Source organism: Oryctolagus cuniculus, chromosome 2 (assembly GCF_964237555.1).
Source record: "Oryctolagus cuniculus chromosome 2, mOryCun1.1, whole genome shotgun sequence".
Classification (NCBI taxonomy): domain Eukaryota; kingdom Metazoa; phylum Chordata; class Mammalia; order Lagomorpha; family Leporidae; genus Oryctolagus; species Oryctolagus cuniculus.
Genome location: NC_091433.1, coordinates 192,542,127 through 192,560,327, shown reverse-complemented (window position 1 = coordinate 192,560,327; position 18,201 = coordinate 192,542,127). Strand labels below are relative to the sequence as shown.

The 18,201-nt window shown below is 53.9% G+C and overlaps 2 protein-coding genes across 2 annotated transcripts in view; both read right to left on the bottom strand.

Annotated features, from left to right (window-relative positions):
• ADAM17 (ADAM metallopeptidase domain 17) overlaps nt 1-425 on the bottom strand; it is a 55,885-nt gene extending 55,460 nt beyond the window's left edge. Inside the window, exon 1 of the mRNA XM_002722480.5 lies at nt 108-425. Within this exon, the coding sequence (XP_002722526.1) occupies nt 108-204 (97 nt within the window). The 5' untranslated portion in view covers nt 205-425. The remainder of the gene's footprint in view (nt 1-107) is intronic.
• Nucleotides 426-12,022: 11,597 nt separating this feature from the next.
• LOC127487527 (U6 snRNA-associated Sm-like protein LSm8) lies at nt 12,023-12,608 on the bottom strand. The gene has a single exon (XM_070069468.1). It carries the CDS (start codon nt 12,462-12,464, stop codon nt 12,204-12,206), a length of 261 nt encoding a protein of 86 aa, XP_069925569.1. The 5' UTR covers nt 12,465-12,608; the 3' UTR covers nt 12,023-12,203.
• Nucleotides 12,609-18,201: the final 5,593 nt, after the last annotated feature.

Sequence of the window (18,201 nt, the reverse complement as noted above, 5' to 3'; positions counted from 1 at the left end):
ACCCGGGACGCGCCGCCATCGGCCGGCACCCCGCCCCCAGACACCTGACAGACGCGGCCGCCCGCAGCGCGGCCCCGGCGCCCGGCCCACTCCCCCCGGGGCCTCACCGAGCCGCTGGTGGGAGCCCAGGTCCGCGTCGTCCGGAGGTCTCGGCGCCAGCACCACAGCAACCAGGCCGGTCAGCGAGAGGAGACACTGCCTCATGTTCCCGGCTCGGCCACCGGCCCCACCTTTCCGGGCAGCCTTCGCCAGATGCGGGCTCGGGGAGCTGCTCGCATGGAGGGGAGCAGGGGATCCGCCCGGGCCGGCCCCGCCAACCTCCGCTCCCGCCCGCGCCGCCTACCGGGAAGACTCGGGCCCGGCTCGAGGCCCCCGGAAGTGCGGGCGGCGCTCCGAGAGGCCGGCTCAGCCGACTTCCGGCCGCCACCGGCCCCCGCGCCGCCCACAGGCGGAAGCCGGGCGCCGCGCGGCACGCCGGGAGCTCGGGCTCGCCGCGCCCGGGCCCGCGCGCCGCCATCTTGCGGTCCCTCCGCCCACCCCGCCCGCGGTGTCCCGCGGGGCCCGGCCGGCGCCTGGCTGGACGGGGCCCGCGACGTCCTGACTCGACCCAGCCTGGCCTCGCCTCTGTCCCGGGGTGACCGCAGCGAGGGGAGGCGGCAGCCGCCTCCTCCGTCCGGGGGCCCACGCCCGGTCAGGCTCCTCGCTCGCCTTTGCATTAACGGAGCGGTCCAAGCCGACCCCGGGGGTCTCCGGGGCGCCCTGGCCGGACGTCGCAGGCTCTGTGCCCGAGTGCTCCGGGGGGAGGGCGAGGGCAGGGTTCCCCACGCCGCCGCCACGGGCTGAGTGTGCCCTGGCGTCGACCAGGCGCGTCCGAGCCTCGGGCCGCCCACCGCCCCTCTGCACCCCGGTCCCGCTGCAGGCGGTGGGGGTGGTCTGCGGGGGCTTCCTGGACGCAGAAGCCTAAGACCGCGTTCCCCTGAGTGCAGAGGCTGGACTGCGCCCACCGACTTAAATTCGGCCCTCGCCTTGGTCCCTTTAGCCTGGCTGGAAACTTCTCCAGGCAGTTTGTGTTTTTGCAATCCTTGGCGTAATTTTAGCGCTGTGTGGTTTACTGTTTATGGTGCTAAATAAAATATTCTAGCAGGGTTGGAGGCGAATGGTTATTTTTAGTTTCCTGGGGGCGCCTCGGGATGCTGGTTCTGGTTTGCGCTGGTTGGTTCGAGTCCCGGCTGGTCGGATCCAGCTCTCTGCTAATGCAAGGCGGCTGAAGATGGCCCGGGCAGCAAGACCCCGGCACCGGCTTGGGAGAACAGGATGGGGTTCCCGGCTCGTGGCATCGGCCGTTCGGCCATTTGGGGAGTGAATGGGCAGAAGAAGATGGGTCACTGGCCTTTCAAATAAACAAGTGCTGGGCCCCTGCACCTGCGTGGGAGACTCGGAAGAAGCTCCTGGTTCGGATCAGCCCAGCACGCACCCATATACCTCCAACTCTCTCAATATTTTTTTTAATTTCAAGTAATTCACAAATCACCCAAATCCTGGTTCCATTGTGAAGTTATCAGTTGCCCTAGGTTAGGCTAAGAGAACACCAGGTGGGGGAGATAAAAGAGCCCAGAGGAACGGGGTGGGAGCTGTGGCAGACCAGAGCAGCAGAGCTGAGCTCACCACTGCGCTTCAAACTGTGACCCCAGCAAGATTTTTTTCTAAAACACCTTCCTCCCAGGGCCAGGGTTGTGATGTAGGGGTAAAGCTGCTGCCTGCTGTCCCCCACGGGCGCCAGTTCCTGTCCTCAGTGCTCCACGTCCAATCCAGCTCCCTGCTATGGCCTGGGCAAAGCAGTGGAAGATGGCCCAAGTGCTTGGACCCCTGCACCCTTGTAGGAGACCAGAAAGAAGCTCGTGAGTGGGTGCAGCCCAGCCCCGGTCATTGCAGCCATTTGGGGAGTGACCTGGTGGCTGGAGGATCCCTCTCTCTAACTCTGCCTTCTAAATAAATAAATCTTAAAAGAATAAAAAGTACCTCCCTAAATGCATAGTTTAATTTCTTTATAAATGTAAGTAGTTGCAAATCTACAAACATTTACATGACAACTGTTACATCATCCTTTTGCAAGTTTTCCAGTGGCATTGAAATACCTGAGACTGGGTAAGGGCTGTGAATGGCCCCCGCTGGCCTTGCTTCTTGAGGCATGGCTGGCTCCCTGGTGTGGACGGCAGCACATGACAGATGCTGTGGGCTGCTGTGTGGACAGCACTGGTTCTTTGAACCTGTCTTCCACCCCGGGGGCTCGCTCCCAACCACACACTGCAGGAAGCCGCTGTCCTGTCGCCAGAAGACTCAGGAAATGCCGGGGAGGCCCCGGGAGCAGAGCTCAGCGGCCCACAGCTGCTCAGGGGCTGACCCGCCAGACCACCCGCGGGCTGGTGGAAAGTGGACCAAAAGATCAGTTTATTTTGGTGCAAAAATGCTTGAAATCCGTGCAGATTTTGCTTTCATAATGCACCCTTTCCATGAACTTTTTGAGAGAGAGGATGGGAGGCATTCTCTAGCTCCCCCACCAGCTGTGGGATCCCTGCAGCCCCCCACGTGCGGGCTGACCACAACTGACCACTCCCCGATTCCTGCTCCTCCCGAACCGCGAGGATAATGTTGCTTTCAGCTCTGAAATTAGGGATAATCTGTTAAGAGGGCTGCTAGCTGGTAGACAGCCTGACTGGATCCTGGGTTTGCTAAGCACCTGCAGTGATTCTTTGAGGACTTAAAGAGAATATTTGCAAATACTAAACACAAAAGGCCACATATGCTTCTGCAACCAGCTGCCAAACCCACGCCAGTATCGCCATAAACCCTCGGCTAAGTGACCAGAGACAGAACTGGCTCTCGCTGTGTGTTTGTAGTTTGTTTTCTTCTGTCATCATCCTGGCTCTTTTGTCTTAACTAACCCCACCAGTCCTCACGTTTGTAGAGAGCCATCTCACTCTCTTCCTAACATGCTAATTATCCCTGCGTTTGCACGTGTTTTGTTGGTGTAGAATGAGCCAGCCCACACTTTGCCCTAACTCAAAAGTGCCACTTAAGGAGGTAGGACAGGAAGCAACAAAGCTGTGGACCCAATCCTGCAGGTTCCAAAGTGTCACTTTTGAAAAGGTCTTGCTATTTATTTTCGTTATTTGAAAGGCAAAGAAAGAAGGGTCAGCGCTGTGGCACAGAGTGACAGAGAGAGGAAGAGAAGAGACAGATCTTCTATCTGCTGGTTCACGCCCCAAATGCTTGCAAGAGCTGCAGTTGGAACAGGCCAAAGCCAGGCCCAAGGCAGGAGCCAGGAACCCCCTCCAGCTTTCCCGCATAGCTGCAGGAACCCAAGTACTTGTGTCCAGGCGGATAATTAGACGAGAACGGGCAGGGGCCACAAGACCCTTCTCGGGGTGAAACCCTGCCCTTGGTGGGGACCCAACCTGAGACCACTCACTCCGCAGTTTAACTTGTGGTGAAACCATCCTGAGAAAACGGGAGCCGAGCACAACCAGAACGTCTCGTTGGTAGTCACGTGCGCAGAAAACCCCAGGCGTGCGACTCCCAGACGGCAATCCCAAACGCCACAGCCACGTTGCCGGCCAACACCCGTTATGTGTGGGGATTAAAAACTCCAAGGGTGCTGGCTTTTCTCGCGCCTGGTCCACTCCTCCCCTGGGATGCACTTTATAATCGTCCCTTCAGCACCCCGCTTTCGTCTCTCTCAACTGTAATCCACGACTGTCAGCGATAAAGAATGGCGGCAAGTTGGTGACTGCTTGTGGCGCTTTAGCCATACTGCTGCCTCTCAGGCAAATCAGCAGGAAGCTGGATCGGAAGCCGGAGGATCCAGGACTCACGCCAGCACTCAACATGGGATGCAAGGCAGCCCCAGGAAAATTTGTCTGAAGAAACAACCAAGTCTATTGGCAATGGGAATAATATCCCCCCCAAGTTCAACAGGAGAAGGAAACCAGCCCTTGAGAGATGAATATTGTTATTTCAGGAAGACACATTCTCAAATTTTGATAATCGATTCAACCTCTTTTTTTTTTTTTTTTTTTTTTTTTGACAGGCAGAGTGGACAGTGAGAGAGACAGAGAGAAAGGCCTTCCTTCCGTTGGTTCACCCCTCAATGGCCGCCGCAGCTGGTGCTGCGCTGATCCGAAGGCAGGAGCCAGGTGCTTCTCCTGGTCTCCCATGGGGTGCAGGGCCCAAGCACTTGGGCCATCCTCCACTGCACTCCCCGGCCACAGCAGAGAGCTGGCCTGGAAGAGGGGCAACTGGGACAGAATCCAGCGCCCCACCGGGACTAGAACCCGGGGTGCCGGCACCACAGGCAGAGGATTAGCCTATTAAACCGCGGCGCCAGTCTCTCTCTCTCTCTCTCTCTCTCTCACACACACACACACACACGTGTGCATGAAATTTTGAAAGATTGTTTATTTGAAAGATAGCATAACCCAGAGAGAGGAGGACATGGTCAGAGAGAGACCAGAGACAGAGATCTTCCATCCACTGGATTACTTCCCAAACGCCCACATCAGCCAGGGCAGGCAGGCCAAAGCCAGAGGAAAGGAAACTCCTTCTGTTTCTCCTGCACAGCCGGCAGGAATCCAGGTACTCGGACCACCGTGCACTGCTTACCAGGAGCATCAGCAGGAAGCGGATCAGGAAGAGAGTAGCCAGGACCTGAACCAAGCCCTCCGATATGGAATGTGGGAGTCCCAAGGAGCAGCCTAACCCATTGGGCCACAAGGCCCACCCCCCAGACATGATTTTTTGTATTTGTCATCAGGCGTCTGTGTCTATCCCAGAGTCACTTTGGTGGCTGGTGTGCTGCGCTGTAAACACCATATTCTGCACGTGTGCCGACACACACGGAGCTGCCGCAGTTCTTGTTCTCCGTAAATCCCCGCCCCGGAGATCTCAGAGGAGCTGAACCAACAGTGGATCAGAGAACACATGGAAACTCGGGTTTATTTATTTATTTTGAAAGTCAGACTTACAGAGAGAAAGGGAGAAAGAGAAGGGTTTTCCATCCTCTGGTTCACTCCCCCAAATGGCTGCAACAGCCGGGGAGCAAAGAACTTCATCCGGGTCTCCCATGTGAGTGCAGGGGCCCAAGCACTTGGGCCATTTTTCACTGCTTTTCCCAGGCCATTAGCTGGGAGCTGGATTGGAAAGGGAGCAGCCAGATCTCAACTCGTGCCTATAGGGGATGTCAGCATCGCAGGCAGCAGCTTTACCCACTGCACCACAGCGCTGGGCCCCATTTTCATTTTTTAAAGTAAATTTTAATTTTGGGCAAAAAAGAAACTTCAAGTGCACAGGAAAGTTGCAGATAGTATAGAGAATTCCTGTATACCCTTCACCCGGCTTCTCTAATATTAACATCTTACATAATCATGGTACGTTTGTCAAAACTAAAGCAATGGGGCAGGCACTTGGTGCGGTGGTCAAGCTGTCTCTCGGGATGCCCGCAGCCCATCCTAGAGTACCTGGGTTCAAGTCCCAGCACCTCTGCTCTGATCCAGCTCCCTGCTAAAGCACACACTGAGAGGCAGCAGCGATGGGTCAGGTCAAGTCCTTGGGCCCCTGCCCAGACCTGGGTCAGCTCTGGGCTCCTGGCTTCGGCCAGCCCAGTCCTGGCTGCCGCAGACATTTGTGGAGTGAATCAGCAGATGGAGGCTCGCTCTCTCTCTCCCTCTCTCTCCCTCTCTCTCTATAAAATAATGCAAAATGAAAGAAAGTACTTTTTGAAAAATTTACATTGGTACAGTGGACTGCAGAGAATAAAGCCCGGTCACTTGAAGCCACCCAGTCTGTGGTCATCTGTGACGCAGCCTGGGAAGCGGGGCACTGCTCATGGAGCTCTCCAGTGCGTCCTCTGTGCCTTTTCTCCTGAAATTCCCTTGCCCAGAACACCTTGCTCTGTACTTCCAGCCGGCAGAAGCCACCCTTCAGTGGCCACTTTTAAGCCCTGCTGTGGCTTCCAGGTCTCTGTCCCCATTCTCTGGAGGTCTTGCTCTTTCCAAGGTCCCGTTATTTTTTCAAGTCCAACATGAATGCTCTTGGGAAGAATTTGTCTCTACCTCTTCCTGGCTTCTGGTGGTTATGGACAAATCTGGCATTCCTTGGCTTCGAGAGGCATCGTCCTAGTCTGTGCCTCCATTACAAGGCGTTGTCCCAGTGTGTCTACAGCTCCTCCTTTGAGAGAGAGAGAGAGAGAGAGATCTTCCATCCGCTGGTTCACTCCCCAGTAGCTGCAATGGCTGGAGCTGGGCCAGACCAAAGCCAAGAGCCAGGAGCTTCATCCGGGTCTCCCATGTGGGTGGCAGGGGCTCAAGCACTTGGGCCATCTTCCATTGCTTCTTCAGGCACATTAGCAGAGAGCTGGATCAGAAGTGGAGCAGCTGGGACTTGAACCAGTGCCTATACGGAAAGACAGCGCCAAGGCGCTTAACCCACTTTGCCACAGCACCTGCCCAAGCTGTTTATTTTCTTTCATTATTTTTTTAAGATTTATTTATTTGAAAGGCAGAGTTACAGAGGCTGAGGCAGAGAGAGAGGGAGAGAAAGAAATCTTCCATCCAATGGTTCACTCCCAAGTTGGCCTCAAAGGCCAGAGCTGCGCTGATCTGAAGCCAGGAGCCAGGAGCTTCCTCCGGGTCTCCCACGTGGGTGCAGGGGCCCAAAGCCTTGGACCATCTTCTACTGCTTTCCCAGGCCATAGCAGAGAGCTGGATCAGAAGTGGAACAGCCAGGACTCAAACCAGCGCCCATATGGGATGCCGGCACTGCAGGCAGCAGTTTTACCCACTACCACAGTGCCGGCGCCTACTGTTTATTTTCAAGGTTCATTTCTTTATTTTCATTCACTCAAAAGGTAGAGACAAAGAGAGATCTTCCAGCTGCTGGTTTACTCCCAAGGGCCTGGCCATGTTAAAGCTGGGAGCCCAGAACTCCATCTTGGTGTCCTATAAGAGCGGCATGGGCCCAAGGACGTGAGCCATTCTCCACTGCCTTTCCAGGAGCAGCAGCAGGGGTACCTGCATTGCAAGCAGTGGCTTAACCCGCTGTGCGAGAACGCTGGCTCTCTCCTCTTCTTCTTCTTTTAAAGATTTATTCATTTACTTGAAAGGCAGAGATATAGGGAGAGAAGGAGAGAAAGATCTTCCATCCGCTGGTTCACTCCCCAAATGGCTGCAACAGCCAGGACTGGGCGAGGCGGAAGCCAGGAGCCAGAAGCTTCTTCCAGGTCTCCCATGTGGGTGCAGGGGCCCAAGTTCTCCGGCCATCTCTTCTGCTACACCACAATGCTGGCCCCTTGAGGATTTTTTTTAAAACAGGGATAAATTGTCTAATTTGTTTTATTACAGTGGAGAAACTGTGTGATACCTGGTGTATGTCATGCACTTTTATTATATTTATTCTGATTTATCGGGGAGGTAGAGGCAGAGAGTTCCACTCTGCTGGTTCACAAATGTGTGCAGTGGCCAAGGCTGAGCTGGGCCAGAGCAAGGGGCCAGGAACTCAGGTGGCAGGGACCCAACTACTTGAGCCATCACCTGCTGCCTCCTGGGTACACATTAGCAAGAAGGTAAGTCAGCAGCCAAGGTGGGACTCGAACCCCAGGACTTGAATATATATAGGCTGCAGGTGACCCAGGGACAGCTGAATGCCAACCTGCCCAAACAGGGTCCTGACCACTAAGTGGCCAAATGCCCACCCCCATATTTGTAAGCCATGGGTATTTGGCAATGCCCTAATCCAAGCCCAGCTCAGAGAGGCTTTCACACCAATTTTGTAAGTTTCAGCCTTTATTCAGTATTTCCCATTTCTTGCAAATACGAGGCCATTTCCCACCATGGCAGCCCCCATTGCAATGGGGGCCCAGGAGCTACCCCTTCTGATCCAGGCCCCAGGCCTCGTCCTCTGTGACTGTGGAACTCACACACTCACCACTCGCTTCCGCGTTGCATTCCTGCCGATCCCATGTGGCTCAGAAGCCAGAGCATGGACGTCGGAGGCCAACAGCCTGGGTGTGAATGCTGTCCGGACACTTTGACAGCCGCTTAACCTCTGCAGCAGCAAGGTTAAAATACGGGGTGGCAGCAAGGGAGGGAGAGACAGACAGGCCGGTCCCATCAGGCAGAGATGTAGCATTTCAGAGTGATCTGCTGGGGCCACAGAACACACAGAGGAAAGCCAGCCGGCCATCGCGCACCAGTAGCACTGTTCTGCCCAAGCCTGCTGTTGTGGGGCACCAGGGAGAGAGTGTTCTCATTCTGCCTCCTTCCCTGTCAGCTGCGAAGCGAGCTCCCACCTGACCATTATTCCCGCCCTGACCCCTTTTCATCCATGGAGCCCTGGGGACAGGTCGCGGTGTGCATGGACCCGCGTGAGCACTGTTCCGTTCTTCCCCAGGGTTCTCTGCCTCCGTCCTGAGCTTGGGGGGCCTGACTGCCTTGTCCTGGGCCATACAGACTGTGAGCAGCTCACTTGGTGTTCGGCATGGCACTGGCTGCAGCGGAGGAAACTTATTTCAAGAGTCCGTCCTAGGGAAACCAAGCCACCGGCTCAGGGCCGGACTGAAGGGCTTCCTTCCATTCTGTCCTCTACCCCTGGTGGCCAAGAGATCAGGCAGCTGGGGACAAAGGAAAGCAGTGGGGGCCAGTCTGGTTCTGCTTAGGAGGAATGGGTCACTTACCACTCAGGCAGCTCAGGACAGAGACAACCTTGGCGGGAGGTAGGGGTGGGGGACAGCTGTTGCAGAGCCCACAGCCCCAGCTGGGCAGCCCTCACAGGCAAGCTGATGGGAGGGGCGTCCCCAGAGTGGCAGTCGGCACAGCAACCATCAGGGCCCCCGGATGTTGGTCAGTGAGGTCTGCCTAGGAAAACCTTAGAGCTTGGACTACAGAAAGCACTCTTGCTTCCATGCCGCTGTGTCTCCTAATCCTGATCTGCTTTGCCTCTGACGGGCTGGACACCCTGAGGAGCCAGCCCCTAACACAGTGTTTACGGGCTCACTCTCTGTCGGCATCACAGGCAGGCCCTGGTACTGACCACCACGACCATCTAGTTATCCACATGGCGCCTTCTTCCAGAAATAATTCCAAAGCAGACGGCCACTGGTCATGCAGCTGGTGAAGATGAAGATGGGAACTTGAAGCACACACAGGAGCATGATTGCCACCTGCTCCAGGATACTTCCAAGCCCCCACGTTCTGGGTTTGCTTTTACCTGCAGCGACCTACTTCCAAAGGAAACATTTTGCAGAATCTTTTTATGGCCGGAGCTGAGCTGATCTGAAGCCAGGAGCTTCTTCCGAGTCTCCCACATGGGTACAGGGGCCCAAGCACTTGGGCCATCTTCCACTGCTTTCCCAGGCCACAGCAGAGCTGGATGGGAAGTGGAGCAGCCAGGACGGAACCCGGCACCCAACAGGGATGCTTGTGCCACAGGTGGAGGCTTAGCGCCGGCCTCTGCGGAATCTTAATGCATAACAGCCATCAGAGCAGAGCCTTGGGTGTGAGGCATGCCTGTAGGATGCCTGCATCAGCCGTTCTCCTGAAGCTTACAGCGCACTAGCAGGGAGCTGGAGCGAAGTAGAGCAGCCAGCACTTGAACCTGCGCCCACGTCACAGGCAGCGGCTTCACCCGCTACACCATAACACCACAGGCTAGTGTCTGATGGCCACCTGACAGACAGCTTGCTGCTAACAGGATCATCAGACCACAGGACAGATGGAAGGCCTGTCGCTAACTGTACCTCCAGGCCCACAGCAGCAGGGCACTCAAGCTGAGCACTTACTGCGACACTGCACGGAACGAGACAGGAACTTCAGGAGACACGAGGGTGCAGTGACCTCTTACCTCGTCAAGGGCTCTTAGCTCTCAGGAAGTAGACACATTTGTCCTTGAGATTCACTCCCCAAAAGGCCACGAGAGCCTGGGCTGGGCCAGGCTGGGGCCAGGAGCCGGGAATTGCATCCGGGTCTCCCATGTGGGCGGCAGGGGCCCAAGCACCACAGCCACCCTCTGGAGCCTTCCTAGCACCTCAGCAGGAAGCTGAATGGGAACCGGACAACCCACGACTCACAGCAGTCCAGGACAGGAACTGGCGTTCCAAGCCGGGGGTCACCCTGCTGTGCCCTGGTGCCAGCCCCTCTTGCCCGTACACCCTTTGGTGCCACTCACAGCCTTGGGAGATACACGAGGTGGCCGACAAAGACTTGACTATGACTTTAACCTTTTCATTATCTATCAGAAACGTAAGCCACACTTGCAGAGGTAACTCCAGGTTCCCTGTCACTTGTGGTTTGGCCTGAAATAGCCTTCCACGGATCCTTTTTCTACCCCTGAACCTTAAAAGCGTATCATTATGCCAGTTCAATACACGACACCTACGTTTCCCTTCCATTCCATTCTTTAAAAAAGAGCAGCTTGTTCATCTTTTAGTTCTGCCTTAAACCAACGATGCAGGAACTGCAGGGATTGGCAAGGGGTGGCAGAGCGAACGGCCTCAAAGGCTCTGTGTTGCAACAGGACCCCTGGGCTCCGAGTGCCACGGCCCCTACAGAGGTGACTCTGCTGTCCTCCCGCCACTGCTGCATTGCTGGGCCATGTCCCTGGCTCCCCGTCCCAAGCTTCAGACCAACCTCCCATTAGGACTGATCCCAAGTATCAGTACTGGATGTAGATCTCGGGCCTCGCAGCCACCCACCCGCCAGCCAGATCCCCAGCCTCCTTACCAATGACCTTAAAGATGAGTCCCTAGGCACACCATGGACCATGGACTCTGCCTGGGCAGCATGGGAATAAAACCTTCTTCTTACCTTTTTTTTTTTTTTTTTTTTTGACACACTGAGTTAGACAGTGAGAGAGAGACAAAGGTGGTTCACCCCCCAAATGGCCGCTGCAGCTGGCGCTGCGCCAATCTGAAGCCAGGAGCCAGGTGCTTCCTCCTGGTCTCCCATGCGGGTACAGGGCCCAAGGATTTGGGCCATCCTCCACTGCCTTCCCGGGCCACAGCAGAGCGCTGGACTGGAAGAGGGGCAGCCGGGACAGAACCAGCGCCCCAACTGGGAATAGAATCCAGAGTGCCGGCGCCACAGGCAGATTAGCCAAGTGAGCCACGCACCGGCCCCATCTTCTTACTGTAATACAAGGCAGTGAACACGGGCAACAGCTAAGAGGGCCTCACAGGCCGTTCACCCCATGAGCCCCTGGTGCTATCTTTGCTTCTATAAGCCAAGTAGACCCAGTCGGCGGGAGGAAGGCGTCTCATACGCTTCCACGGTGTGCTGCACCCACACCAGGCCCGGGCCCCTGTGATGTGTTCTCACTGCCTGCTAGGGGACTCACCAGCTATTGTACTCAGTTAGTTTTTAGAGATTTATTTTATTTGAAAGGCAGTTAGAGAGACAGAGCTCTTCCATCTGCCGCTTCACTCCCTAAATGGTTGCCACAGCAGCAGCTGGGCCAGGCCCAAGCCAGAAGTCAGGAATTCCATTCGTGTCTCCCACATGGGTGCAGGGGTCCAAGCACTTGGGCCATCTTCTGCTGCTTCCCCAGGGGCTGTAGCGGGGAGCTGGATCACAAGTGGAGAAGCCCAGACTTTGAACCCACGATCACTTGGGATGCCGATGTCACATCACACCACCAGCCCCACTCACCAGATCTCTTCTCTGGCCTTTATCACCCAGGCTTCCTTAAAGCAGAGGTGGTGGTGGTGGAGGGGAGGGTGACGGCATTGTGTCGTAGCCAGTAAAGCTGCCACCTGCAATACCAGGAACTGGGGCTGCTCCACTTCTGACCCAGCTCCCTGCTAGTGCACCTGGGAAGGCAGCAGATGGCCCAAGTGCTCGGGCCCCTGCACCTGCGTGGAAGACCTGGAAGACGCTCCTGGCTTAGGCCTGGTCCAGTTTTGGCTGTTGTGGCCATTTGGGGAATGAACAAGCAGATAGAAAATCTGTCTCCTTTCTCTGTATACTCTGCCTTTCTTTTTTCTTTTTTCAATTAAAGGTAGAAACATTTTAATTTACATATTACAATGAATCACAATTACATGTTCATAGAAATTCCACACTCCCACCATCCTCAGAATGATCAGTTTCTATACAGAGATTTACAGATGTCCAATGTATACAGTTCTTCCTCAGTGTGCTAGAGTTCAGAGGTTCTTCTCAAATAGTCCCCAAATCAAGTGCTGAATCTGTCTCTTCATCAGTTTCTCCAATGACTGCAACATTGTCACCTCTTACAATGTATAACCCTGGTACCACTTGTTCTACTCCCTGTGATGAGCTGAATACTCGTTCATGGCTTTCATCCAAAATCAAATTAATGGTGTGGTCAAAGCCTTGCAGTGTTTCCACGATCATTCTCCCATCGGCAGTAATAACAGCTACAATTCGGTTTATGTAGTTTTCCAAAGCGGACGTCATGCTGCTTGGCCCGGAGCTTCTGGGCAACAGAGCGGTGCCGGCGACAATTACAGCTCAACTCTGCTTTTCAAACATATAAATCTTAAAGAACTTGGCAGAAATGCAAATGACCCACCAGGCACCCCTCAGACCCACCCAGTCAACAGGCACCCAAGTGACTCGATGCCTGCAGAACTCTGAACCCCGGCCTGAGGTTAACTCTTGCCCAAAGACAAGCACATTTCTTCTTGGCTGTCCTTCTCTGGGTCGAAGTCATTTTTCTTCATTTATCTCAGCGGAATGACCTTTCCCCCATGAATCTCATCAGAGGATGCTAATTAGAAGAAAAACCATTGCTTAATAGTTTTTTTTTTTAAACTTTGCATTCCCAAGTCACACTGTCATGTTCTTTTTGTGTCTGTCCTTGAAAATCTAGGGCAATAGGTCTGCTCCTGGCGCAGTTGATCTTCTCACTGTCACAACTTTCCACTCCCAAATTAGGCTGCGCTCATCCACAGCCATTTTACACTTGGAAACTCCTTCACCCGCTGACTCACATGAAGAGGCCGTGCGCCTGTCCCAGGTGAGATGAAGATCCCAGCTATGAAGTGAAGGTGAAGGTTCCAGCACCAGGCTGGTAGTCGCAGCACACCACCGGGCTGCAGGCAGCTACTCCACTTCCAATCCGGCTCTCTGCTCATGTGCCTGGGGGGCGGCAGATAATGGCTCAAGTGTTTGGGCCCCTGCCATGCATTTGGGAGACCTGGATGGAGTTCCTGGCTCTTGGTTCCAGTCTGGCCCTGACCAGGCTATTACAGCCATTTGTAGAGTGAAGCAGTAGACTGAAGATCTCTCTACTGCTGCCTTTCAAATCAATCAATCAATTTAAAGTGTTGGTACCTAGTAATCCCTGACTCGCCAGCGAATGAACACAGGAGCCTGAGCTGCCATCTACCCCAGTCCTTTCCACTCCTAAATCACAAGCACACACACACAAAGGGCTACCAATCTCATCCCAGGTACTCTCCTAGCGCAAGTTGTGGTCAGAACACAGTGGTCTTCAGAAATCTTGCTGGTGACTCCTCCAAGGTTGCTAATAAGTTCCAGTAGTCAGAATGAAGAGTCACAATGGCTCAAACCCAGATCTTTTTTTTTTTTTTTTTTTTTTTTTGACAGGCATAGTGGACAGTGAGAGAGACAGAGAGAAAGGTCTTCCTTTTTTCCGTTGGTTTCATCCTCCAATGGCCACTGCAGCCGGTGTGCTGCAGCCCACGCACCACATTGATCTGAAGCCAGGAGTCAGGTGCTTCTCCTGGTCTCCCATGCGGGTGCAGAGCCCAAGGACTTGGGCCATCCTCCACTGCCTTCCTGGGCCACAGCAGAGAGCTGGCCTGGAAGAGAAGCAACCGGGACAGAACCAGCGCCCCGACTGGGACTAGAACCCAGAGTGCCAGCGCCGCAGGCGGAGGATTAGCCTAGTGAGCCGCAGCGGCGGCCATCCAGGGCCTTTTTTATTTTCCCTCTGGTTTACACAGGGCTATCTGAAGACCCACAGGGCTAGAATGAAGAGCACTTGGTAGTAACTCCAGACAGGTAAAACACCTGTACTGTAAACTAAAGATGAGAAACAAGTCATCCGCTGTCCCTCCAGGACCCAAGCTATTCAAGTCTGATGGTGGGGAGTGGTCCCCAAAGGCAAAGCAGTGGCAGGGATATTTGGCACTGTCGGTACACACTGACAGAAATGGGTAGCAAAGGGCTGGCACCATGGTGCAGTGGGTTAAAGCCCTAGCCTACAGCACTGGCATCCCATATGAGCGCTGGTTCAAATCCTGGCTGCTCCTCTTTTGATCCAGCTCTCTGCTCATGTACCAGGGAAAGCAGAGGATGGCCCAAGTGCTTGGGCCCCTGCACCCACGTGGGAGACCCAGAAGCTCCTGGCTCCAGCTGTGGCCATTTAGGGAATGAATCAGTGTATGGAAGACCTCTCAGTCTCTACCTCTCACAACTCTTTCAAATAAAAAAAAAAATCTTTGGGGCCAGCAAAACCATATGGGGGCTGGTTCGAGTCCCAGCTGCTCCACTCCTGATCCAGCTCTCTGCTGTGGCCTGGGAAAGCAGTGGAAGATGGCCCAAGTCTCTGAGCCCCTGCACCTGCGTGGAGACCCAGAAGAAGCTCCCGGAGCCTGGCTTTGGAGTGGTGCAGCTCTGGCCATTGCAGCCACCTGGGGAGTGAACCAGCAGAGGGAAGACCTCTCTCTTTCTCTGCCTCTCTGTAACTCTGGCTTTGAAACAAATAAATTAAAAAAACAAAGACAAAAAGGAAACGGGCGGCAGGTGTCCGGCCCTGGTTAAGATGCCTCTCTCCATCGTGAAGGGCCGACTCCAGGCCTGCCCTGCTTCTGCTAATGCACACACACCCAGCGGGGCAGGAGGCTTTGACTCAAGTACTTGGGTTCCTATCACCCACAGGGGAGACGTGAATTGCGTTCCTGGTTTCTGGCTAAGCCTGGCCCAGGCCCTGCTGTTGCAGGCATTTGGGGAATGAACCAGCAGATGGAAGATCAGTCACTCTGCCTTTCAAGCAAACACAAATAACCTGACTTAAAAACAATGGGAAGGTTACGCCAGACCTAATTATGTGGTTCAAGTCCTCTAGACCTCTGGCAGTGCAGGAAACCCAGGCTACAAATCCCAGCTGGACTGCTACAGTCGACTGTAAAAGACTTGTTCTACTAAAGATTAGTAACTGTGACGGCTTCCTAGGCAGCCTGGCCAACAGTGAAGCTCCTGTCTTTGGTAGCACGTATGGTGAACAAGGGCAAAGCCAATGCCGAGCGAAACGGACTGTCAGCTCACTGCCACTGGCACTGCAAACACGTAGAATATACATCACTCCCCAGGTAGCAAGAGAACTCTTACAACCTCTTGTTCAAATCGCATTAACTGGACAACTCTTGATAAGCATTTGAGTTAAGAAACCCAGCTACTCCAGAGCTGCACTCCAGCCCAAATTAAAAATCCGAGGCTGGAATCTGGGCTCAAACCCAGGCGCAACCCTAACTCACATTTCCTATCTCACCAGTCTGACATCACCACCCACGTCCACAACCTGGAACTGGTCTCACAAAATACTGGTATGTGTTTCCCCTTCCATTACAAATGTACAAAGCTGCTTGTGACCCATTACGTTTCCACTAACTGGTCATGACCTAGAATTTTAAAAAGTACTCAGCTGGTATTACTGCCCGAAATCTCCAAACGAGATGATCACAGCAGCTAGGAGCTGACAGCTCAAAGCAGCAAGGACCAGATTCAGATCCTGGACCCATCACCGACTCAGCTAAGACCCAGGCATAACCAGTAACCTCCGCTCCTATTTCCTGAGCCATAAACCAGGAGAAATCTATTTGAAACACATCTGAATTTGCAAAGATGGTTAAGAAACAGTGCCTATTAGTAAGGAACTGACTCAGAACAACACATGGCTAATCTGCAGGAATGTCGGCCTAGAACCCCGGCTGGTGGTCTTGCCAGTGCACTGAAGCAGCAAGCATACAATTAATATTGATCTTTCAAAACAGGAGCAACAGCAGGGACATGGATCTGAAGTGGAGCAGCCGGGACTCGAACCAGTGCCCATACGGGATGTGAGTGCCTCAGGCTGCCTCTACCTGCTATACCACAGCCATGGCCCCTACCCCATTTTCACTTTATTTTGAAAGGCAGAGAGAGCACAGTACCTTCCATCTGCTGGTTCACTCCTCAAACTGGCAACACCAGGGCCAGGCCAAAGTCAAAAGCCATGAACTCCATCTGGGCCTCCCACATGGGTGGCAGGGACCAAGGACTCGGGTCATCATCTGCTGCCTCCCAGGCACTACCAGCAGGAAGCCGAATGGAAGCAGGGCAGACTTCAACCAGCACCGCGATACAGGATATGTGTCCCGGGTAGCAGCTTCCCCCACTGTACCCCACACCCCGAGAGCCAGCCAGCCATCTTCTATCTGCTGGTTCACTCCTTAAACAGCCAGGGCTTGGCCAGGCCCAAGCCAGGAGCCTGGAGCTCAATGCAGGTCTCCACGGGTGGCCGGGGTCCGAGAACCTGAGCCATCGTCTGTTGCCTCTCAGGAATGCACTGTCAAGAAGCTGGAAACCGTAACCTGACCATGGGACACAGGTGTTCCAACAGCTTTTGGCTGGTCTGTTCCTGACATTACAGGCATCTTGGGGAGGGACCCAGTGGTGGTAATATCTGTAGGTCTCCCTCAGAGTTAAGGGACAAAGCTCAAATGCGGCTGTAAACCCTACCCACCGTAAATTCTCATGTATTTCCACTGTTCTCCCTGAGGAAAGTACCCTCCCCTACTGAGCTCTTGGCAGTGTCTATCATTATCCACTCTTAGTTCAAGGAAGCCCAGCAAGCTGGTGTCAAAAGGAGACGTCACAGGCTGGGCCCACTTTTAAAGGCGCAGTGGGAAGGCGCTGCCGAGGTGCCCACTCCCCACACGGCAGCGCCTGGTTTTCAGCCCCAGTTCCACCCCGGATTCTAGGCTCCTGCTGTGAGCCCTGGGAGGCAGGTGACGACAGTGCTTGGGTCCCTGCCACCAGGGTGGGAGACGGGGACCGAGTTCCTGGCTCCAGCTGTGCCAGTCACTTGGGGCGGGAACCAGCAGATGGGCAAGCTGCCCTTCAGAATGCGGCTACTGTGGTCACTGAAATGATAACTCAGTACTGATTGTCCTTAAAATAAGCCTCCACCTCCCACCCCTCAGGCGCACGTTCTTTCCATCTTCACTGGAGGTCTTACGGAGAAGGTCGTGTCCTGGGGCGGCTGTCGTCGGTAGGTTACTAAGCTGCTGCTTGCGCCGCCTGCATCCCACAGAGTGAAGGTTAGTTCCTGACCCAGCTCCCTGCTAACGCACCCTGAGAGGCAGATGACAGCTCACCTGCCTGGCCCTGCCGCCCACGTGGGAGAACTGGATGAAGTCCCTGGCTCCTGGCTTTAGCTGACTCAGCAGTGGCTGCTACGGGCATCTGGGGAGAGAACCAGTGGATGGATAGATCTGTCACTCTTTTAAGCAAGTTTAAAAAGAAAAGAAAATGTCCTAGATTTCAATTTTGGGGGACCAAAGCTCTACTGATCTTAGTGAAATGGGTACTTCCCCAAACTCTACTGAGTTCTGCCCTTTTACATCCCCCTCAGGAAACAAATCAAGTATAAATGAAGCCTTGTTTTATCCTGACATTTTAAAAGGGATAATCCTCTAGCTACCTTCCAGATTATCTTGTCTTAGAAATCAGTCCTCAAGTCAGCATTTAAGACTGACCTGATTTCGGTACAACAGCCATTGTGACAGAGAACCAACAGTAATTGCAATTCGATGTTATAACTGAACATTTACAAAGAGAATTATCTGAAAATTAAACAAGCAAGGCACCCTAGAACTTTAAATAACCATCGAAACATCATTCTAACACCAGCCAAGGCACTCACAACCACATAATTAGCTTTTCTAGTTTCAAAAGGTCCACTTTATGCCATAACACTGAACCAGATATCATTCACATCTGAGCAACAGATGGCCCATGAAATTTGACCTTTGGGAAAACACTCTGAGAAATGTAATCCAATTCCATACATTTCTAGGCGTCCCCAGACAAGTGTGTCACAACGCAGAAGTATGAGTACCACTACCACATTTTACATAAGAGGGAAGTATCCATAAACTTCAGAAAGTAGTAAATGTACCTGTCC

Bases quoted from the DNA above. Each gene is read 5' to 3' on its own strand.
- LOC127487527 (XM_070069468.1), bottom strand. From the start codon at position 12,464: ATGACGTCCGCTTTGGAAAACTACATAAACCGAATTGTAGCTGTTATT.